Source organism: Bos taurus, chromosome 7 (genome assembly GCF_002263795.3).
Source record: "Bos taurus isolate L1 Dominette 01449 registration number 42190680 breed Hereford chromosome 7, ARS-UCD2.0, whole genome shotgun sequence".
In the NCBI taxonomy this organism is placed as follows: Eukaryota; Metazoa; Chordata; class Mammalia; order Artiodactyla; family Bovidae; genus Bos; species Bos taurus.
In genome coordinates this window covers 5,542,686-5,566,804 of record NC_037334.1, presented here as the reverse complement: position 1 = coordinate 5,566,804, position 24,119 = coordinate 5,542,686, and the positions used below count along the sequence as shown (strand labels likewise).

The 24,119-nt window shown below is 53.4% G+C and overlaps 1 protein-coding gene across 1 annotated transcript; it reads left to right on the top strand.

Moving 5' to 3' along the window:
- The first annotated feature begins 41 nt into the window (after positions 1-41).
- Positions 42-22,453, top strand: COLGALT1 (collagen beta(1-O)galactosyltransferase 1). Its single transcript, NM_001098955.1, has 12 exons — positions 42-334; positions 1,706-1,816; positions 2,567-2,684; positions 8,866-9,000; positions 10,168-10,372; positions 12,243-12,362; positions 17,368-17,444; positions 17,518-17,624; positions 17,882-18,014; positions 19,593-19,720; positions 20,489-20,695; positions 20,876-22,453. Exons 1-12 carry the CDS (start codon positions 72-74, stop codon positions 21,141-21,143), a joined length of 1,872 nt encoding a protein of 623 aa, NP_001092425.1. The 5' UTR covers positions 42-71; the 3' UTR covers positions 21,144-22,453.
- The last annotated feature ends 1,666 nt before the right edge of the window (positions 22,454-24,119 follow it).

The window sequence follows — 24,119 nt, the reverse complement described above, 5'->3', positions numbered from 1 at the left end:
CCTGACGTCCCCTTTAAGGCGCGGTGCGCGTACGCCGGCAGAAAAGCGGCTTAAAGGCGACTCGTGGCGCGATGGCGGCGGCCCCACGCGCGTGCAAGGGACACGGGCGGCCGCTCCCGGTACTGCTGCTGCTGCTGCTGCTGGCGCTGCCGCCTTTGGGGGGCCCGCCCGGCGCCGCCGCCTACTTCCCCGAGGAGCGCTGGAGCCCTGAGTCGCCGCTGCAGGCGCCGCGAGTGCTGATCGCGCTGCTGGCGCGCAACGCGGCCCACGCGCTGCCTGCCACGCTGGGCGCGCTCGAGCGGCTGCGGCATCCGCGGGAGCGCACGGCGCTGTGGTGAGCGCGGCGCCCACCGGCTCCGCATCAGGCCTGCTGTCCCCGTCCCGGCGGGTCCACGCCGCGCCTTGCTCTCTGTCTTCGCATTGGGGAGGGCGGACCAGACCCACGCGTGCTCTCTGCTTGCTGTCTCCTTCGGGCGGGCGGGCCAGAACCGCGCCGCGCGCCCTGCTTGCTGTCCCGCATCAGAGCGGACCAGAGCTGCGTGTGCCTTCCTGCCTGCTTTTCTCCGCCGCGTTAGCACCGGCGGAACCGCGCTGAGCCCGCTGGCCCCTTTAGGGTGGGGCGAGCCACTGCTCTGCCGCCTACTGGCTTCCCTGCCCCCACTCCCATTAGGACATATCCGGGATCACCCGTGCCGCGCAGCCCGAGACTAACCCCTTAACCCACTTGGGAGCACTCACAGCTTGAAAGATGGGAAGCCTGAGAACCACCCCCTGCATTGGGGCGTTGCCATGGCCCACATTGCACTTCTACTAACTGAACGTCTTTTCGCTCCTGCTGCCGTTTTGATCCCTGAGCCCAGCCTCAATCAGACTTCCTGCCTCCTGAGTACTGGAGTGGGTGGGTGGGGTGCCCGGCGGCTGGCGGAGGGTAGGGGGGGAGCAGATCCTTCCTGGAAACGGAATGGGGCAGGGCCAGGAACAAATCTGGCTGGTGACTCATTGCTTCCTACCTCAGTTTTCTCTTCTGAAAAGTGGGGATACTAAGATAACTCTGATTGAGTTGTTTTTGAAGATGAACCAGTTAATGAGTGTGAAGCCCTTGTGCTGGGTGGGCATCAGTGACCCGACTTGTGAATATTATAATAATAATTTTGTTCGATTTTGTTGTTATTACTGTCATCAGTGTTGTTGTTGTTGTCAACTAAAGAACAATTCATTTCAGAGAATAGTTCTCGGCTGATGGCTTCCAAATATTCCTTTTCCCTCCAGTCCAGATAATCCAAGCACTTAGTTGGTGCTTAAGAAATGTTTCTTGAATGAGTGACAGCAACCCCACTACTCACAGGAGAGAGTTGAAGAAGGCAGGACCGGACTGTGTGATATAAATGTATTTTTACTAAATTGTTCATATTTAGTAGCGAATATGGTTGTAAGATCCTAGATGCCCTAGAATACTGGCATCATGTCTAATGTGTTTTTCCAAAATGATCTTGTAAAATAGTCCCCTCTGCAACTCAGGGAAGTGGGCCCAGTCCTCACCCCCTGTGTTACAGATGAGGAAACCGCCGTGGTGGGGGGCGTGTCATGCCCAGGGCTGTGTCGCTGGTGTGAGGCCCAGCTGGTGTGTGGCAGCCCTTGGGGCCTTCCTGCTGCCTGTCCTGCCTCCGTCTCCCTCGCTTCACTCCCTGTCCTGCTCTGCCTACAGGGTGGCCACAGACCACAATGCAGACAACACTTCGGCAGTGCTTCGGGAGTGGCTGGTGGCTGTGAAGGGATTGTACCACTCTGTGGAGTGGCGGCCATCGGAGGAGCCCAGGTAAGCGCCAGGCCTTGCCCTGATCCCTCCTCCAGTTGGAACTTGGCTGTGTCCCTGCTCACACACCCTCTATGGCTCCCGTTGTCCCGAGACAGACCTGCCCGCCCCCTGCCTCCAGCCCCTGACGCTCCAGTCCAGCTCTGCAGCCTTTTGCACTGGCTCTGGCTACCTACCCACCTCGCCTCCAGCTTCCCCAGTGGGCCATAATCCTCCGGTTGGACTTTTACCCCCTCTATTTATTCCACCTGGAATTCCTTCATTCCCTGGGCTTTGTGGTGGACGCCTGCTGCTTTATTCCTTATCTCTCTTAGCTCAGCTGTTTACCTTCCCCATGAGCCCTTGGCTGACGTGGACTTAGTTCTTTTCGTTCTTTTAGGCTTTAGTTCTGTACCCACCCACTGCCCAAACCAGATTAGGAGTCTAGGAGGACAGGCTCCCAGGTTTCTTCGACTCCCCCTCCCTCAGAGATGGGGGCATGTCCCTACAAGGCAGTAGAGACCCCTTTGCCCCTCACCCCTCTCCCAGCATTCTTCCCCTCTGGGTCTTTGCACACACCGTGTCCCCTACTTGGGACACACCATACCTCTGTCCTCCTCTATTTTGTCCTTGCTTCTTCCCAGCCTTCAGATCTAGCTTACACATCCCCTCCTCCGGGAGGCCCTCTCTGACTACCCGCGTTCAGCCAGCTCAAGGCCTCTCTGGGCTCCGACAGTGCCCTGTGCTTCTCCCATCACAGCTGCCTCTCCGCAGGTCCTACCCAGATGAGGAGGGCCCCAAACACTGGTCTGACTCACGCTACGAGCATGTCATGAAGTTGCGCCAGGCGGCTCTGAAATCAGCCCGGGATATGTGGGCTGATTACATCCTGGTGAGTTTCTCGGCCGCCCAACGCAGGGGTCCCCGGTGGAAGGTCTGGCGTCTCCAAGGGAAGGTGGAGCCGCGGGATTCAGAGACCAACCTTAACCCCATTTTACAGAGGGGGAAACTGAGACTCTAACAGGGGAAGTGAGTTATCAGAGGTGACACAGCTGGTTAGTGGAGGAGCTGGGTCTTGATCCTAGGCCACCTTGGTTCTTAATCATCAGAAGTGAATGGGTTTTTATGTCCCCCGTGGTTGGACACTTGTTCATCTCCCCTTTTATCACCATCACCAGTGATCTGATATCTCTGCCCAATCACAGTGATGACCTCTGGGTGACTCCGAGAAGCAGGAGGATGGGGTGGGGCCTGGGGGATGTTGGCGACACTGAGCTGCTGACCCCTGACTTTCACTTCCCCCTCCTGGGCCCCTGGCAGGAAGGGGCTGGTTGAGGTTTGAGTGCAATATTGGGATGCATGCCCACAGATCACGAGTCTTCTGTGAGCTCCTTCAGCCTGGCCCCTTGACCAGGTGTGGTCCCCTCACTTGGTGTGATGGGCAGGGGGCACTGACCACTGAGCATAACTCTCTGTAGAGGTTAAATGTAATAATGTCGGACTAACAGTGCCTATCGTGGTTTCCCATCTATGCACCAGACCCAAGATCTTTTCCTTGTCTTAAAAAAATTGTTTTTGGCTGCGCTGTGTGCAGGCTACTCTCTAATTGCGGTGCGTGAGCTCCTCATTGCCGTGGTTTCTCTCGTGGAGCACGGCCTCTGGAACCCGTGGGCTTCAGTAGTTGTGGTACATTGGCTTAGTGGCTCTGTGGCATGTGGGATTGTCCTGGACCAGGGACTGCACCTGTGTCCCCTGCATTGGCAGGCAGATTCTTAGCCCCTGGGCCACCAGGAAAGTGCTGGTCTCTATCTTCTTCTTTATTTATTTTTGGCTGCGCTGGGTCTTAGTTGCTGCATGCAGGCTTTCTCTAGTTGTGGCGAGTGGGAGCTACTTTTCGTTGAGGTGCACGGGCTTCTCATGGCGGTGGCGTCTCTTGTTGTGGGGCGCGGGCTCTAGGGCGCACAGGCTTAGGTAGGTGCCGTCCATGGGCTCTAGAGCTCGGGCTCAATAGCTGTGGTGCCCGGGCTTAGTTGCATGTGGGATCTTCCTGAATCAGGGATCTAACCTGTGTCTCCTACACTGGCCAGTGAATTCTTTACCGCTGAGCCACCAGGGAAGCTCTGGTCTGTACCTTCTTAATGTATCAATCAGCGTATGTCTATCAGCCACTCCCTGTGCCCTCCTCGTGCCAGGCCTGGTGGACACAGTGACGATAAGCACAAGCTGAGCCCCACCTTCCTAGCTTCCCAGGAAAGGTGAATGTGACCAGAAAGCAAACAAAACCGAACGAGGAAATATCAGAAGGCGGCCAGTGCCCTGAAAGACACTTGAGAGCATGGTCAGCGTTCAGGGGCTCCTGTAACAAAGGGTCAACACCAAGGGGCTTACCATGATGCAAGTTTCTTGTCTCACACTTCTGGAGGCCCGCAGTCTGAAACCTAGGGCAGGGGGCTTCCTTGCCGCTTCCAGCTTCTGGAGGCTTCAGGTATTCCTTGGCTTGCGGGCAGCATCCCTGCAGTCTGTGCTTTTGTGATCACGTGATCTCTTCTTATAAAGTCACCAGTCACTGGATTTAAGGCCCACTCTAATCTAGCATGGGGCTTCCCCCGTGGCTCAGCGGTGAAAAACCTGCCTGCTGTGCAGGAGCTCCAGAGAGACAAAGGTTCGATCACTGCATTGGGAAGATCCCCTGGAGGAGGGCATGGCAACCCACTCCAGGATTCTTGCCGGGAGAGTTCCATGGACAGAGGAGCCTGGCGGGCTACCATCCATAGGGTCGCAAAGAGTCAGACACGACTGAAGCGACTTGGCATGCATGCACTAATCTAATATGGTCTTCCTGGTGACTCAGATGGTCAAGAATCTGCCTGCAGTATGGGAGAGCCAGGTTCAATCCCTGGGTCGGGAAGATCCCCTAGAGAGGCAAATGGCAACCCACTCCAGTATTCTTGCCTGGAGACTCCCTGTGGCCAGAGGAGCCTGGCCAGCTACAGTCCATGGGATCACAGAGTCGGACAGACTGGAGACTGACCCTTTCACTAATGTAGTATGAATCCCATCTCTTTTTTAAAGTGATTATTGTTTTATTTGTTTATTTTATATTCTTTTCCATTGTGGCTTATCACAGGATACTGCACATAGTTCCCTGTGCTATACAGTGGGACCTTTTTGTTCATCTGCTGCTGCTAAGTCACTTCAGTCGTGTCTGACTCTGTGCGACCCGACACGGCAGCGCATCAGGCTCCACCGTCCCTGGGATTCATCTACTCTCTGTATAATAGTGGACATCTGCTAATCCTGTACCCCTAGCCCCTCCCACCCCCACCCCTCCCGCTGGGCAGCCGCAAGTCTGCTCTCAAAGCCTGTGAATCTGTTTCTGTTTTATGGAACAGGTTCATTGGTACGGTATTTTAGCTTCTGCATGTAAGTGATATCATACGGTGTCTGCCTTTCTCTTTCTGGCTTACCTTGCTTAGTATGATCCTCTCTAGCTGCATCCGTGTTGCTGCGCATGGCATGGTCCCATCATGTATATGCATGTCTTCTGTATCCACTCGTCTGCTGATGGACATGCAGGCTGTTTGCGTGTCCTGGCTGTTGTGAACAGTGCTGTTGTGAACAGGGAGGTGCATGTGTCTTTTTGAATTAGAGTTTCGTCTGGATATATGCCCGGATCTGGGATTGCTGGATCATACGGTCATTCTATTTTTAGTTTTCTGAGCCGTCTCCATAGTTTTCCATAGTGGCTGCACCGACTTACATTCCCACCAACAGCGTAAGAGGGATGAACTCCATCTTAATTACATCTGCAGAGACCCAGCTTCCAAATAAGGTCACAGTCACAGGTACCGGGGGTTGGGGACCTCCCTTAGGAGGGGGCCCTAGTAGAGATCTGAAGGAGCAGAGGAGCCAGCCTCAGTGGGAGCTGGGGGCCAATGTCTGAGGCAGAGCGAACAGAGCAGGAAGCAAGTCTGGGACATTCTGGGACTGGCTAGGAAGCCAATGTAGCCAGAGTGGAGCGATGGAGGGGGTGATGCTGAGGTGGTGGGTGGGGGCTGGACTGTACAGGCCAAGAGGGAGGGATGTGGCTTTTATTTTGAGGGTAATGGGGAGCCATGGAGGATGTGTGAGCAGGGGAGGGCTTGGTTCTGATTTCTGATTTTTAGAAGTCCCTGTGGCTGCCATGGGGGCAGGGCCGATGGGGCAGGAATAGCAGCAGCAGGAGGCCAGGGTGGGCGCTGGTATGGGGCTGTGGCTTCAGGATGTGCTCTGAGGCTGAGAGAACAGTCCCTGCTGGATGTTTGGGTGCCAGAAGGACCTCACATCCTGGCGTGAGCCTTGTGGGGAGGACAGAGCCACCTCCTGGGAGGAGGAAGGAGGTGACAGGCTCCTCCTGGGAGCCCTGTGACTTGGTGCCTTATCAGACCATTTTATAGATGGGAAAATGGAGGCTTAGAGAAGTGACAGCCTGCTGGGTGGTGTCTCAGAATCAGTGAGGGACAGAGGTGGGCTCAGACCTCCTGGCACCATCCAGCCCAGGGCCACCTTGTCTGCCTCCCTGGGTTTCGCTTTCATGGTTTGGGGTTGGCTGGTTTTCACTTTTTTCCCTCAGCAAACCTGGGTGGAACTCAGGAATCTGCTTCAGAACTCAAAGCAGCTTTTGACACACGGATGTATTTTTGTAACTGAGGGCTTTGGTAATCCATATTGGAATGTGAAATCATTTGTTGAGTGTTGTTTTTTTTTTAATAATTTTATGCGTTTATTTGGGGCTTCCCAGATGGTGCCGTGGTAAAGAATCTGCCTATCAATGCAGGAGACTCAAGAGATCCAGGTTCCATCTCTGGGTTGGGAAGATCCCCTGGAGGAGGAAATGGCAACACACTCCAGTATTCTTGTCTGGAAAATTCCATGGACAGAGGAACCTAGAGGGCTTCTGTCCATGGGGTTGCAAAGTCAGACATGACTGAGTACCTGAGTACATGCATTTATTTGTTGATTTTTTACTGCCCTGGGTCTTCATTGCTGCACGTGGGCTTTCTCTAGTTGCGGCCAGCAGGAGCTACTCTTCTTTGCGGAGCATGGGCTTGAGGGTGGCAGGCTCCGTAGTTGTAGCATACAGGCCCAGTTACACCACGGCACGTGGACTCTTCCCAGACCAGGGATCTAACCCGCCACCCCCTGCATTGACGGGCAGATCCACATCTACTCTCCCACCAGGGAAGTCCATAGTGTTTGAAAATTATTATTAAAAAGCCCTCTTTCTCTTTTTTATGGATACTGTGGGTGTTACGTGTAAGAAAATACACAAGAAACAGTAAGAATTAGTTTAAGAGGAAAAAAAAACATACCTTGTAATGTCACCTCCTAGAGAGACTGACTTTCTGACTGTGTTTTTTTACTTGAGGTACAAGTCACATAACATAAAATTAGCCCTTTTCAAGTGTACAGATCAGTGGCATTTAGTACATTCATCATGCTTTGCAACCACAGCCTCTGTCTGGTTCCAAAACCAGCTTCCATCACCCCCAGGGGAAACCCAGTGCCCATGAGCAATCACCCCCCGATTCTCCCAGTCCCTGGGGACCACTGATCTGCTGAGTGTTTCTGTGTCTGGCCTGTCCAGGGCGTTTCGTAAGCTATGCAGCTGACTTCCCTCAGCCTGGTGCTTTCAGAGCTCACCCGTGTTGCAGCCTGTGGCCCTGCTTCACGCCTCGTCACTGCTGAGTCATGTTCTGTGCGTGAAAGGAACACATTCTGTTTTTTCTCCGCTGATGGACCCGTGGTTGTTGGCACTATTTGGCTTCTGTGGATAATGCTGCTAAACATGGTGAACAAATGTCCCTTCAAGTCCACGTTTCCAGTTTCCCCATTCTGTATCTCTGAGTGAACTTGCTGTAACTCAATGTTCCACTTGCGGAGAAACCACCAGACTGGCCGTTTTCACCGTGTGTAATTCCAAGGTCGCAGATTCAAATGTCCGGAGCGGCTGGGCAGCCGCCTCCCACCTGCAGCTGCGCCTCGCCTTGTGGGAATGCCGTTCCCGTGTTGCTGGAGAAGGCTGGGGTTCTAGTGTTTGCTGTTTGCAGCAAATGATTCGAGCATTCTGAAAACCCTGCGTGGGTAACGGAAAGCATGTTCTGTGGACTAGATGCATTAAAAAAAACAATGAAAAACCAAGAATCCCACCTCTTGACAGCTCTCTGTAATATACTGTGATCTGTTTTCACATCTGGGTCAATAGAGAGATCCTTACCTGTGTTTTGTTGCTTGATTCTCACTTGTCTTGACTCTGTAGCCACACAGTGGGACAGGGCCAGAGTTTCTGTAGCTGATTCTCCACAGCTAGATTCCTGAGTCGTTCCCAGCTCGTGTGATGAACAGCTCTGCCGTGTGGCCTGACGGGGGGCACCAGCAGGCGCACACCCCACTGTGATGACCCTGTCTGTGGGTTGGTGAATTTCCTTCCAGGTTTCCACAAACGAGTGATCATCGTTTTACTCCAATGTTCAAAGTGTTAAAGGAAAAAAAGAACCTTACATAAAGATCCTATTTTTACAAAATTTTTGGTTGGCATTTAACTCACATAGAAAAAAGTGTCTTTCTCCCGGCCCCTCCCTGCAGAGGCGGCTCCTGCCCCAGCCGTCCTCCTCGTCAACCAGCACTGCCCATCTTGAAAGTTCCCACAAATGGAGCCGTGTGGTACCCCGCTGTCACTTCCGGGGTCGTGCCAGCACTGTGCGTGGGGCCCGTTCATATTGCTTTGTGCCGTGTGGCCCATCCCTTCTCTTGCCATGTAGTGTATTTCATCATGTGATCGTAACTCTGCTGGTGACTTAGGTCAGAGCTGTCTGTTGAGAAGCACGGGGGCTTCCAAGGCCGCATGTGCTACTCAGGGTACCCCAGGCCCCCGGGACCCTAGCCTCAGCCCCAGCTGTTCCAAGCCATGGCCCAGCCCAGGTGTCTCTGCTGGCCCACGCTGATGTCAGCCCAGGTGACTCTCCTGGCCCACATTGATGTCAGCCCAGGTGTCTCTGATGGCCCACGCTGATGCCATATTGGGTGTTTTGCAGTTTGTAGACGCCGACAACCTGATCCTCAACCCTGACACGCTGACCCTGCTCATCGCAGAGAACAAGACGGTGGTGGCCCCCATGTTGGATTCCCGAGCTGCGTATTCCAACTTCTGGTGTGGGATGACATCCCAGGTCAGGGGGCTGCTGGGGTAGGGCAGGGGCCTGGGGGTGGTGGGGGCTAGACAGAGCAAGTAGGGGCTGGGTTTGAAATCTAGCTTATTACCATGCTGCCTCTTCGTGACCATTTTATAAACACCATTGTGACAATCCTCAAATTAGGGGATGGTCTGCGATTGTTTCCACCTTGCCCGCTGCCCCCAGCCACCAGTACTCTGAGGCAGAAACACAAATACAGAGAGGGGGAGTGACTTGCCTATGCAAACATAGCTATGACATGGTAGTGCCAGGGCAGGACTTCAGGCATGGCTTGATCTATGTGTTCAGCCAACATTCCTCTTCCTCCCTCCCTTGAGTGACTTCATTTTCAAACTCCTGGGGAATAATTCCAGCAGCATTCAGCTAGTTCACTGTGATTGAACCTTGTCCCATCTCCTTCACCTGAACCAATTACTGAAGCCATTAAAATGCCAGGCTCTGATCGTCCCACCCCAGAGTTGAGGGTGGGGTTGTAGGGAAAGCCGGACGGAGTGAGGGACAGGAGCTGGAGCAGGGCTGTGGCACTGGAAGCGGGCCAGGTGGCTAGAGCTAGGATGCTGACCTATCCTATCTCTTCCTATCTTTTTGTTTTGAATTGATATATAATTTGTAGAATATGAAGTTCACCATTTTAAAAGTGAATAATTCAGTGGTGTCTATATTTTAAAGTATTCATAGAAGTCTAAATTTATATGCTAACAATTCCAATTTGTAAAGGGTACAAGGAAGAGAGATAACAATTCCAGATTGTTCCAGAAGCTTTTAGAACTTCTAAAAGATTCCCCCTGACTTTTTTGAAGTCCCACTTCTGGTGTTTTAGTTATAAAATTAAAGAAGCTCAAGTATCTGGCCCCTGAAAAGGTTTTTAATTTCCCTTCCCAAATGCTGCCTTTCAGATCAGAAGTATTGATCTGGGTCTGTGAGTCACTGTTTCCCTGTGTTCTCTGCCACTGCCCAGCAACTGAGGTTTGGGGGTTGGAGACTGCTTGGCCCTGCCCAGAGCTCTGCACTCAGGGGATGCCCACTACAGCCAGAAGCTGACACCTGGTCTTACCCTCCAGGTGTTCTGGGCCTCCCATTGTCCTGGTCTCCAGCCTCCCCTTTAGGGACCCCCACGCAGAACTCTGCCTCCACTCCCCGCAGGGCTACTACAAGCGCACGCCTGCCTACATCCCCATCCGCAAGCGGGAACGCCGGGGCTGCTTTGCAGTCCCCATGGTGCACTCGACCTTCCTGATCGACCTGCGGAAGGCGGCATCCAGGAACTTGGCCTTCTATCCTCCGCACCCTGACTACACCTGGTCCTTTGATGACATCATTGTTTTTGCCTTCTCCTGCAAGCAGGCAGGTGAGCCCACGGGGGATCTGCCATCATGGGGTGTCTGTCTGGTTCTTTGGGACCAATTATCAGCCCACAGAAGTTTCACAGAACCAGCACTATAGAGTACAGCAATGACTTCAGGTGCAGCTGTATCCAGGTGTTCAGGTGATATCCTCAGGACCCATTCTCTCTCCAGCCCTAGCTCTGCTGGGTGACTTCACTCCCCAGGTCTTTAAGACCTCCTTGTTGATATTTCCCTATATTCTTCCAATTATCTATAGTTGAGCATAATTGCTCTCTAATTGTATACTTAGGGCAAAAAAAAAATTTTTTTTACGAGAAAGAGAACACTGAATGCTGACTTGTCACTTATTTTAAACATGGGTCAGCAACTCATGGCCCGTGGGCCAAATCCAGCCCACCATTTGTATTCATGTGGACACAGGCTAGAATGTCTTTTGGGTTCTAGGATCCAACTCCCGTGTGTGTGTGTTGGAGATGGGTAATTTCCCACGCCAACCAGCAATTCTAGGACACCAGCAAGGTGTCTGATAATTCAGCTCAATTCTATTTCAATTTTGACTCTGTTTGCTTGGAGATAGCATCCGATTCCACAGGTTAAGCTCTCGGGCCCACAATACTGACCCCTCTCCTGCTTCAGATGCTGGTCACAAGTTCAAGTTGTCACCTGTGTCTACTGCACACTCAGTTGCTCAGTTGTGTCTGACTGCGCAACCCTATGGACTGTAGCCCGCAAGGCTCCTCTGTCCATGGGATTCTCCAGGCAAGAATACTGGAGTGGGTTGCCATGGCCTCCTCCAGGGGATAGAACTCACGTCTCCTGCGTGTCCTGCATACATTGCGGGTGGATTCTTTACCACTGAGCCACCAGGGAAGCCCCCATGCTTCTGACCAAATGGCTATAAATCAGAGGTTTCACAGCTCCTTCCTTGGGTTCTGCTAATTTGCAAGAGCAGCTCACAGAATGCAGGAAACTCATTTACTCACTAGGTTACTATTTATTATAAAACTGTATATAATCCCAGAACAACCTGCAGGAAGAGATGCATGGGGCAAGGTGTGGCGAGGGGCGCAGAGCTTCCATACCCTTTCTGGGCACATTCTGAAGGCAGACTTGAGTTATTGAGATAGAGCAGTTTGGCCCACAAACCTAAACATTTACTATCTGGCCCTTTAATGAAGGGCTTCCCTGGTAGGTCAGCAATAAAGAATCCATTTGCAATGCAGGAGCCTCAGGAGATGTAGGTTCAATCCCTGGGTTGGGAAGATCCCCTCGAAGAGGGCATGGCAACCACTCCGGTATTCTTGCCTGGAGAATCCCATGGACAGAGGAGCCTGATGGACTACAGTCCATGGGGTCACAAAGAGTGAGACGCAACTGAAGCGACTTAGCACCCACACACCTTGAATGAAAATCATTTTCGTTGGGATCATCACTTTAAAAAAATATATATTTGTTGTAAAGTTTTAAACCATTCAAAAAAATGTTTTAGCTATTCAGAGAAGGACAAACACAGACAGAGATAATGATATTCATGGTTTGTCCGACTGCATCTCATTTCTGTGCATAAATGTGAGTATTTGCTGTCCACCCACCGTTCTGTGGTTTGCTTTGTCATGGAAGCCTGCAGGGACTGTCAGTACCCATGCAAGGTGGAGTTTTTTTTTGTCTTCTCGCCTGGCACTGTGAACCCCTCTTCTGACTCCAGTTCCCAGATGGAGTGCTGGGGTGGCCTCTGCTGGTTGCTGGGAACAGCTGGACCCATTTATGCCCCAGCCCCACGCCGGGCAGTGAGGCTAATGCTGCTGCTCAGAGGCTGCCTCCGCGGCCTTACTGCTCTGTGTTCAATTCTCATCGTTGTTTGCTTGGCCCCAGAGGTCCAGATGTACGTCTGCAACAAGGAAGTGTATGGCTTTCTGCCGGTGCCACTGCGGTCACACAGCACCCTCCAGGACGAGGCCGAGAGCTTCATGCACGTGCAGCTGGAGGTCATGGGTGAGTCTGTGCGCACCACCCCAGGAGGGCCACGTTGTCTCCCTCTCCCCACCATCTCTCATCTATCCGTGAACACTGATTGAGTGTCTGTTGGGCATCAGTCTTTTTGCCAGGCACTGAGAATCCAGTGTGAACAGTTGTCCCCACTCTTATGGCTTGCAAGCAGCTATGCATGGCACGCTTGGGGAAATCAGGGTGAACTTTCTGGTGGGGGTGGCATTAAGATCCAGGGTGAGTTAGCTGGAAGGGAGATTGCAGCCGGAGGGAGCAGCACGTGCAGGAGCTGGGCAGCTGGAGGGGCTGTGAGCTCAGAAAACAGGCAAGGTTGGTGGGGCAGAAGGGGTACAGAGCCAGCAGGCAGGGCCACGGTGGGGGCATCAGACATTGGACTTAGGAGTAGGTCTTGTCCCCAGGGGTAGGCAGGAGCCGTGGAGGGTGTGGGAGCACGGGAGGTAGGAGGTTTCACTGATGACCCTGCGTGCATGGCCGGGTCAGCCATTTCATCACCCATGCCCCTGCCAGCCCCCAGACCCACTGTTTGTTTAATGTTTATCTTATCGGACACTTTCTTTTATTTGAATACACTTTGAAAAGGAAACTTTAATATGTATTTTTACTGTGGTTACAAGCTGATGTCTTTCTAATGCATATACAAATAAATCCATAGGCTATTATGTTAGCACCTGTACCTCTGGTGAGGTGGGCTGAGTGCGCAGGGCTGAGTCACCATTGAGGCTGCTTGAGGAAGGGGCCTCTCCCCCAGCTGGGGAGTCTCTGAAGCAACCAGACAATGGAGCAACATCCTCTTCTGTGGGGGCCTGGCCCTGTGCTGAGCACCCACTTCCCTGTGAAGGCCTGTGAAGCAGCACAGCGATTCCTTCCACTGCACAGAGAGAGGATTGGAGGGCCAGGCCCCTGTCACGGGGCTCAGTCCTCATCACCCCGTCCATTTCTAGAAGGTTCTGTCTATGGCTCCCCCTTGTGGTTGAAGATGGAATGACACTCTGCTCTCTGGAGGGGGCTTTGGGGTCTTCCCTGGTGGTTCAGATTGTAAAGAATCTGCCTGCAATGCGGGAGACCCAGGTTCGATCCCTGGGTCAGGAAGATCCCCTGGAGAAAAGAATGGCTACCCACTCCAATATTCTTGCCTGGAGAATTCTATGAACAGAGGAGCCTGGCGGGCCACAGTCCACAGGGGTCACAAAGAGTCAGACACAACTGAGCGACTAACACTTAACACTTTGGGTCTTCTGAGATAACACCTGGAGGCTGCAAGGTCACCAGGGCGAAGACCCCCCCACCCTGCCCCCAACACCCAAGTGTCTGTCCCATGCGGTTGTCCAGGCCCAGGATGGCAACCCCACCATAGTCACAAGAGGTGGGTCTCTGCTTATTGCCAACTCCTTTCTGTGACTGGGCCCTGAGAAGCTTCTCTGTGGCTACTATCAATGGTCCTAGTTTAAATTTTCACATATATTCTTGTTTCTGGTTAGGAAACCGTTCACTCCACTGTTATAAACTCACACACAACAGAGGCATGAATATTTTCCTGTTTGAGGGCTCGAGCAGATCACGCAGGACAGATAGAAGGAGGGGGTCTGGAAGTTTCAGATATTTGTGCAAATCCTTCTTCACAGTTCTTGTGAAAACCATCTTTTCTCTCTACCTGTGTGTGGGTACCTGGTCCCAGGCTATGCATGTGATTTTACATGTGTTCAAAGATCTTTTTACAATAAAATTTCAAGCTTACAGAAAACCTCAGAGAGATGCCCTCTGTTTATGGGGAATCCAGCAACTTGCTTCCTTCCCTGCCTGCTCATGGGGTGTCTTTCCCAGTTGGCCCCATACACTTGGCTCAGTATAAGGGCTGTTCTCTGAGTTTTAGCACACAGAGCAGTAACGGGTCATGGGTGTGCAGTGTGATGATTGTTTTATATCCCTTTATATCCAGATGCAGACCAAGCCCTGACCCTCCCCAGTGTCCCCACTGAATCCACCAGCTGACTGGCTTTCCCATTTTGTGCTTCACATCAGTGGAATCACACCGTGTGCTGCTCAAGCGTGGTGTCGTCCACGCAGCGTCCCTGTCTGCTGCCACTGGCTGCTGAGTGTGGCTGTGACTCATTCCCTTGCCTTGCTGTCTCGTACTCCATGTAGATGTTCAGCTACAGATTTATGTACTCTTGGCTGTGCCATATGTCACTTCACCCATCTTCTCTGGGGCATGTAGGGCATTTCTTGTTTGCCAGCATTGCAGAGAGTTCTAGACATGCTTCTGTGGGTGCAAAGTTAGGAGATACCTACAAGATTGCTCTCACTTCTTACATCAGGAGTCCCCAAGAACATGTTCAGGTTGGATAATCCACTAGAAGTACTCAGAGCTGAAGCTATTAAACTCACAATTTATTACAGCAAAAAGACACAAATTGCCATCTTGGCAAAGGGAAAAGGCGTGTGGGGCAGCGTCCAGGAGCATTCCAAGCACAGGGACTCCTGGGGTCCGTTCTCTGTGGAGTCGCGTGGACAGTGCTTGCTTCTCCCAGCACCAGCGCGTGACAACACGCATGGTGTACTTCCAGCCAGGCTGCTCCCCGAGCCTCTGCATCGAGGGCTTATGCTGGGGCTCTTACAGATACAGCTGACTGCCACGTGGCTGACCCCCATCTCCAGTCACTGTAGAGACTGAGCCAAGACCCCCACCCTAAATTACACTGTTGGCATAGATACCCACTATAGCCCAAGGCCTGAAATAAAGATATTTCCAAGGTCTTCAACTACCCAGGAGCAGAGAGCAAAGGCCAGACTGCTCTGTGGTCAAGTTTAATCCTTCACCCTATAATAGGTCTAGCAATGTTACAATTTTTTTTTTTTCTTTGACTGCGTCTGGTGTTAGTTGCAGCCTGTGGGATCTTCCACGGTAGCTCACGGGCTTTGTAGTTGCCCGTGTGCCAGCTTAGTTGCCCCGAGCATGTGGGATGTTAGTTTCCCGACTAGGGATTGAACCTGCATCCCCTGCACAGGAAGGCGGATTCTTAGCTACTGGACCACAGGGGAAGTCCCTAGGGGTGTTGCATTTTTCTATCACTGTGACATAGCTGCATTGCCTTGTTCTTTCTGGACTTTAATATGTTCCATTTCCCCAGAACTGGTAAGACAGGATAAAGAGATACCTCCACTTCCCACAGGCAGATCCTTCCCACACGTACACCCCAAGGAGGCAGGCGGAGACTGAGAAAGAGAGGGAAAGTGCTTTGCAGCCGGATTCTCAGATCCCAAAGCCTTGCCCTTTTGGGTCCCAAGGTCCCCTGAGGATGGCAGCAGGTGGCAGGGAGCTGTGATGGGCCCCGAATAGGAAGAAGCCCCAGGGTGCAGTGTCCCTAGAGGAGGAGGCCCAGGCTTCGAGGTGGGAGGCTCCGGGTGGACTCTGGGCCTCACCCAGGCCTCTCCCAGACAGAGGGGCCTGTGTCTGCCCTGCTAGCTCACACGGGGCCTTTGTTCTTGCGGAGGTGGATGCTACACTCACTGGCATGCTGGGCTTTTCTGGGCCTCAGCAGGCTCACAGTCCCCTGTGGATCTATTCCTTCTATGGGAAACCATCAGGGATGGGCCGAGACAGGGCCCTGGGGATGTGGTTTGAGCACTGCCCACAGCAGCTAAAAGGGGAGTGATCATGACCACCCTGAGCTTCGTAGCATCCCTGGGCTTGGAGGTGTGTCACTCCAGTCACACGGCACCAGCTCCCTGTGCATCTTCACCCCGTGTGCCCTCCATGGAGGTCTCTGTGTCCAGATTTCCCATTTTTATAAGGACCCCAATCATACTGATTACATGCCACGTGTATATGTTAGTGGCTCAGTCGTGTCTGACACTTTGTGACCCCATGGACTGCAGCTCTGTCCATGGGATTCTCCAGGCAAGAATACTGGAGTGGGTAGCCATTCCCTTCCCCGGGGGATCTTCCTGACCGAAGGATCAAACCTGTCTCCTGCACTGCAGGCAGATTCTTTACCGCCTGGGCTACCAGGAACGCCCATATTGATTAGAGCCCACCACCCTAATGACCTCATTAAAGATCCTATTTGTAGATAAGGTCACCTTCTGAGGTACTGGGGATCAAGATGCCAGCATATCTTTGGAGGGCGGACACAATTTAACCCAAAATAACATGTGATTTCATGGGATCGTCTCATGATAGAAACCTCTGAGAGGTTTTTTAGTCCACTTTCAAGATTGAGGGAAGGAGGAGAAGGGGGCGACAGAGGATGAGATGGTTGGATGGCATCCCCAACTCTAGGCATGAGTTTGAGCAAACTCTGGGAGATGGTGAAGGACCGGGAAGCCTGGTGTGCTGCAGTTCATGGGGTCGCAAAGAGTCGGACATGGCTGAGCGACTGAACAACAGCACAGATGAGGAATGTAATTCCTTTGCTTGTTTTATGAGTTTGTGCCTAGCTCCTTGTTGGGTGCCAGGGAGCCAACGTGGGTGGGTGGACCTGGTGTCCCTCTGGTGGAGCTCATGGGAGATAATCAGAGAATTGGGACTTAGAGCAGAATGAGGCTTTGCGGAATGAGGCTTTGATGGAAGGCCGGGTGCTGTGGGGGCCTCCAGAGAGGTACCTGACTCAGCCTGGGGAGGCCAGGAGACTCCTGTTGGTGCATCGCCCCCTACCCCAAGAAGACATCTTAGCTGGTAACTCAGGGAAAGGAAACAAGGGAGGAACAGGGTTTCAGCAGAGGCACAGCATGTGCAAAGGTCCAGAGGCAGGAAGAGGGGATGGGTAAGTCTGGAGCAGTGCCAACAGCCAGAGTGGGTAAGAGGCAGAGGAGAGAGACTGGCACTGCTTCTGTGGGCAGGGCTGGGTCAGGCAGGGTCTCTAGCATCAGGCTGAGGAGCCCGGGGTGACACGGAGCCATGCAGAGGTTGGGGAGGGGGCATCAGGAGCGAGGCTGGAGCCCTCCGTCTCCATGACCGCCTGGTGACCCCTCGGCTTTGCTGCCCCCCCAGTGAAGCACCCACCCTCGGAGCCCTCGCGGTTCATCTCAGTGCCTACCAAGACGCCAGACAAGATGGGCTTTGACGAGGTAGGCCGGGCCTTCCCTCGGGGTGGGGGCCGGGGGCCAGCCCAGAGGGTACAACAGAGGCTGTGGGCCGCAGGTCTTCATGATCAACCTGAAGCGGCGGCAGGACCGGCGGGAACGCATGCTGCGGGCCCTGGAAGAGCAGGAGATAGCGTGCCGGCTGGTGGAGGCTGTGGATGGCAAGTGAGTTGAGCCCTGCCTGGAGAGGGGCGGCGCCGCGGGTGGGTGTAGACCACCCTGATGGCCGCGGAGGCGGCGTGGGTCTGACGCTGGCTGGGTACGCTGGCTGGGTACGCATGGGTATAGGCCACACCCAGGCAGGCCACATCCGGTCCGGGATGGGGTGGGGGAGGGTGGGGGAGGGTGGGGGAGGGAGGCTCACTGGTGGGATTGTGGATAGATACAGTCTTCCTCTGCCCCCCACCCCTCCACACTTGCAGAGCCATGAACACCAGCCAGGTGGAGGCTCTGGGCATCCAGATGCTGCCAGGCTACCGGGACCCCTACCATGGGCGGCCCCTCACCAAGGGCGAACTGGGCTGCTTCCTCAGCCACTATAACATCTGGAAGGAGGTACGTCTGGCAGGGGGTCAGGACCCTCCTTAGCCCTTGTTTTTATTTAAAAACATCTTATGTATTATGATTTTTATGTATTTGGCTGCATCTAGTCCTAATTGCAGCACTCAGAATCTTCCCTTCACGTGGGGGCTTTTCCTTGCAGCTGGGGGATTCTCCAGTTGCGGCACTCGGAGTCTCTAGTTGGGGCTCGCAGGCTTAGTTGTCTCACGGCATGCCGTATCTTAGTTCCCCGACCAGGGATCAAACCCGTGTCCCCCTGCTTTGCAAGGCAGATTCTTAACCACTGGACCACCAGGGAAGTCCCCTCCTCGGGCTTCTTAACAGCTCAGGGAGGGAATCCCCTGCACCCCAGGCAGGCTTCCAGAACCACTGCAGGACACTCAGCCTCTCTCCTTGGGTGAATGTGGCCCCTGAACCCCAGGTGGGGCAGCTGCCATCCTCCCACTGTGCAGATGTGAGTCCTGAGTCTGAGGAGGGGTGAGCCTGACTCTAGAAACGGTGGGGTCTGAGGCCCTGGACCTCCAAGTGAAGCCTCTTCATACCCAGCCACTGTCAAGTATCTAGAGTCTGGGCACCGTGCTCAGAGCTTACTAATTGGAGCACCAGCCATGGTGATGTTAACTAATGCACACCCCACACATTGGTATCCCATTAGCCACAGAGGCTCATCAGACACCCTGGGAGGGAAAGGTTATGATGGGCGAGGATGCCAGATGGGGCTTCGAACCTGGAACCGTCCAACTTGAGGCCAGATTTGGTATTTGAGGCAGTGCATTCTCGCCCAGGTTGCTCTCTTTTTCTGACATTGATCATGGAAGGTACGGGGCAAAGGCTGCGGTGTCCAGGCAGCTATGGAGCCAGAGGGGATCCAGGTTCAAGTCCAGCCCTGCCTCTGAGCGGGGTGAGCTCTGTGAGCAAGGAAGGCATTTCCCAATCTCAGCCTCGTTTTCCCAGATGAAGAAGACAGAGTCTTCTTCAGTCATGAAGCTTATCAAGTTCATTAGTTCACGGAAGATTTGTCAAGTACTGACTGCGTGCCCAGCCTGGTGCTGGTCCAGGGGACACGACAGCCCCCAAGACACACCCAGCTCCCCACAGGGGATTCACAGCCCTGGGAGCTGGGGAAACTGATGCTAAACCACAGAGAAATGACTAACGTTGAAATGAGTGAGAGGCACCTACAGGAGAGGTCCAGGGTTATGAATCGTCCTCAACTAGCTGCTTTGGGTGATGGTCACGAAGGATCTCTTTAGTTGACATTGGAACTGAGGCCAGCAGGGTGAGAGGGATCCTGCCTGCTGCTGCATGGGAGAAGGGTGCTCTGTATCAAAGGCACAGGGCAGGCCCAGGCCTAGGCCCTGGGGTGGGAAGGGGCAGCCAGGCTGAGGCTGTGGAATCTGCTTCCAAGTTGTAAGGAGAAGGTTTTGGCCAAGAGGTAGATCTGAACTTCTGGTGGTATGTGTGTGTGTGTTTTGCTTTTTTCCTGGTGCCCCAGACCTCTGAAGCAGAACTGGCTTTGGGGTCAGGCCTGGGCTTGATTTGTCCAGGATCTCAGTGGGCCTCCTCCCTCAGGTTGTGGACCGCGGGCTGCAGAAATCACTCGTGTTTGAGGATGACCTACGCTTCGAGATCTTCTTCAAGAGGCGACTGATGAACCTTATGCAGGATGTGGAGCGGGAGGGTCTGGACTGGGACCTCATGTGAGTCGGGCCTGCGTGGTGGCCTGGAGACTAGCTCTGAGGGCCTTTGCAGGTTAATAGGTTGGGTCTTGTGGGAGGTTGGCAGGAGGACTCATACTTGACCTGGAAGTCGGGGGTCTTGGAAGCCTGCCAGCTCTTTCTCAGGGCTTGGAGACTTGACTGGGGCCTTCCTCTTACTTAGCCAGTGTGGCTAAGATTTAACCTGGAACCCTGTGGGTGTGGCTAAAGGACTTGGGGGTGTGGCCTGGGTGGGTGTGGTCAAGGCTTGGGAGCAGGGCGGAGCCTTTGGTGCCGAGTGTGGGGTGTGGCCAAGGGAGCCTGGGTCTTAGACCAGTACTAGGTGGAGGGTGGCCAACGTATTTCCAGAACAGTCTCATGTAGGTGGGTTGGTTCATCCCACCCTGCTTCCCCCCGCTGCTGTGCAGAGCCCTGATCCAGGTTCTGAGCCTCAGACTCATCAGAGTGTCATTAAAATGAGTAGTAATGGGTCCCCTTCACTCCTGACCGCTTCACCTGAACCCACCACCTTGCTCACCCGTCCCACTGCCCGCTGAACCCAGAGAAGCTTCCTTCTCAGTCCCACTCTCCTCCTTGTGGGCCCTAGACCTCTGTGGGCCTGTTCTCACCCAGTCCAGTCACACCAGCTTCCTCAGTGCTCCCCAGCTCCCCCTACCCCAGGGTCTGACAGCGGCTCAGTGGCTCCCTGCGTTAGCACTCTTGGGCAGGTAGACAGGCGGAGGGTGACAGAGCCCCCATTCTGCACCCCAGCTACGTGGGCCGGAAGCGGATGCAGGTGGAGCACCCTGAGAAGGCTGTGCCCCGCGTGAGGAACCTGGTGGAGGCCGACTACTCGTACTGGACCCTGGCCTACGTGATCTCCCTGCAAGGCGCCCGCAAGCTGCTGGCTGCCCGGCCGCTCTCCAAAATGCTGCCGGTGGACGAGTTCTTGCCAGTCATGTTCGACAAGCACCCAGTGTGAGAGGGGGCAGCAGTGGGCAAGGGGAGCTGGGGTCTTGCTGTGCAGCTGGCCTGGGTAGGGGGCGTGAGGCTCGCGGGCCCCAGGAGGGGGCTTCTCTACCGCTTCCTTCATGAGTCCCCTTCGCCACGCATTTCTGTCTCCATCTGCCTCACCCCCACCCCGCTCCTCCCCTGCAGGTCTGAATACAAGGCCCACTTCTCCCCTCGGGACCTGCGCGCCTTCTCCGTGGAGCCCCTGCTCATCTACCCCACGCATTACACAGGGGACGACGGGTACGTGAGCGACACAGAGACCTCAGTCGTGTGGAACAACGAGCACGTCAAGACCGACTGGGACCGCGCCAAGTCCCAGAAGATGCGGGAACAGCAGGCCCTGAGCCGCGAGGCCAAGAACTCCGACGTGCTCCAGTCCCCGCTGGACAGTGCCGCCCGGGATGAGCTCTGAGAGCTCTGAGGGGCGGTGGCCGTGGAGCCAAAGCAGCGGTCGCTGGCCTGGCCCCCACACGCCCACTGGGGACGGCGGGGCCCCTCTGGCCCCTGGCAGGCCCCGGAGGGCTCCCCGCACAGGGCAGTGTCCAGCCGGCTCTTGCTCAGCAATCACGTGCACGCAGGCAGCATTAATGGAGTGCCTACTGTATGCCAGGCGGACTGGGTGGGAACTGTTCATCTCTGGGTGCACCCAACACTTGGATTGGTCACAGGGTGCCAGGTTCCCTTGCTCTGGCAGTGAATGAGGTTTGATTACTCCCTCCATCAGTGATGGAGTCAGTCATCAAGCGTTATCGATCTCCCGTCAAGAATCACGCCCTAGTGATACACATTCACTGTTTCAATTCATGCGAGTATTTATTGAGTGCCTACTGTATGCAAGGCACCATCCCAGGCTCTGGGACAAGTGAGGCAGACTTCCACTTATTTGAACACATACTGAACACCGACTTTGTGCCCGGTACTTGTGACACAAAAGCTCTTACTGACTCGGTGCATTTATGGAGTGCCTGCTGTGTGCCGGGAGCTGAGCGTGGTGCTAGGGCTGAAGATAATCAAGGTGCTTTTCACTCTAATTGGTTTCTTCTCCACACATCCAGAGAGCATCTCCTGCAGTAGTGATGCAGAAAGCAGGATGACAGCTGTTCAGTCACCATTTGATACCCCCACAGAGATAGATGAGTCCTTCCATTTCTTCATGCAGCAAGCACTTATTGAGTGCCTGCTGTGTGCCTGACCTCGCGGGCTCCCGGTGGGGCTGAGTTTGACTCCTCTGGTGCACCACCCCCGTCACCTGGAATGTGTGTATATAACATCCCCCCCGCCACTGCCCAGGAGCAGGGGTGACTCTTCCCTCAAGAGGGAGAGCCACGTGTTTCCGTGACCCCATGTCCTCTTGCAACGCTCCCCTAGACCCAGCCCCCCTGGAGGGAGTGAGGACGCCCCTGTCCTCGGTTGCTTGGCCGCCCTGCCCTGCATCTCAGGTGTGGTCTACCTGCTTGATGGCATTCTTTTGTCCAAGCCTCTGGTGGGATCATGTGTTTGGGGCCTCGGACAGGCTCTGCTGCACTGGGGCGCTCTCCATGGCCTGGGCAGGACGTCCCCCAGCACAGCCTGGAGGACTCACCGTGCCTTCAAGCCTGAGACGAATGTCAGAACCGGCCAGCAGTGCCTTGTCCTCTGAGGGGTAACTAACTGCTGTCCCGGTCAGGTCCTGGATAACTTGCTTATTTTTTTATTAAATGTTCCTGGTTGGGTTTTCACATACATCTGTGTTCCCTTCTTGGCCCGATGGTCTGCTCATCGCCTACACACCACCCACACTTGCCACCCCCTGCTTCAGACCAGGATGTGGGAGGAGACCAGGTGCTGGTGGGGAGCCAGTGAGGCGGGTGAGGGCGGAATGAGAGCCGGTATCCCAGGGCGCCCCGTGAAACACCCAGAATAGCGCAGGGATGACAGATGGCCAGCCGCACTCTGGCCTATAGGGGCAGCTGCAGGACTGTCTCAGATGACAGAGTGAGGAGAGCGCTGTCATAGTTTGGAGTCTCCAAAAAAGAGACCCTGAGATGAGGACCTGAGTTATCCAAGAGATGACCCCCAGGTAGCCCCCAGGGTGACGTAAAGAAGAGCGGGAAGGAGTCCTGCAGGGGTCGCCAGTGAGCCATTCAGTTCAGTCGCTCAGTTGTGTCCGACTCTGACAGTGAGCCATTAACTTAACTACCAGTAACTGGGGACCTTAGATGAGGCTGAACAATATATAGCATCGACCTTAGAGTGGTCCCGGCCTCCAGATGAGGGAGGTGGGGCATTTATCAACCCTCAACAACATGTACATTTTCTGAGTAGAATACTTAAAAGTTTTCAAGATTCTTAAGCCCTTAGGGCTTGCAGGCATATACCAGAGGCTTTTACAAAATAACAGATGGTGTGTGATTCTAGTGAAGAAATGAGAATTTACAGCTAAGCAAACTGAAAAAAGCAAAATTAAATCACACCTCCTCAGAGACAACAACTTAACTTTCTGGTGACAAACCTTTTCAGTGTGCATGGTGCAAATATATACATGTTTTGAAAAAAGAAGTTTCATATTACATAAACTCTGTTACAACCTGCTTGTATTTTCTCCCACACAACACATTTTTATTTCAGAAACACAGGATCAAATTGTACCCAGGTTTTGTGTTTTTTTTTTCTCTCCTGTCAAGGTTCTTTTTAAGTTTAACAGCATATTGGGAAAAAAAAAAACAAAACAGCATATTGTGGACATTCTAATCAGCTCAGGCACCTACCAGCTCTTTTTGGATTGTTACATATAATAAAAAATACCATAATCAGGATGGACCACCATTTACTTAATCATCCTGACTGAAGAATATCACAGTCCGGCAGTGAACAGCATTGTACAACACATCTTTCCTACTGGATTTTTTATTTCAGTTGGGTAAGTTGATACAGATGAGATTGCTGGGTTAACAGAAATGAACGCTTGATGATTCAGTAGAGACTATCTTATTTACTCTTGTTAAAGCCTAACTATTCATGGTTTGTCTACCAGGGTGTCCAGTCCCCTCTCATCAAACACTGGAATCATTTCTCATGTGTTACTGTTGCAAGTGATGTTTCCATATCTTATTTTTAACTCTTAGGGGTTAAATTAAGATTTTAAAATTTGGTGGGTCACTATTGGATTGGATTGTGTCTCTCCAGGACATTTGGTGATGTCTGGAGACATTTCTGGTTGTCATGACTGGGGGTGGGTGCAATTGGCATCTGGTGGACAGAAATTAAACACCGTGCAGTGCATGGAGAAGGTCCATAACAAAGAATGATTTGGCCCCAAAAGTCCACAGTCACACCCAATTCCATTCAGCCTCTTGAAGACATGAGCCTCTAGAAGAGACTTCTTCCTGGCGTGAGTAAAATTTCCTTT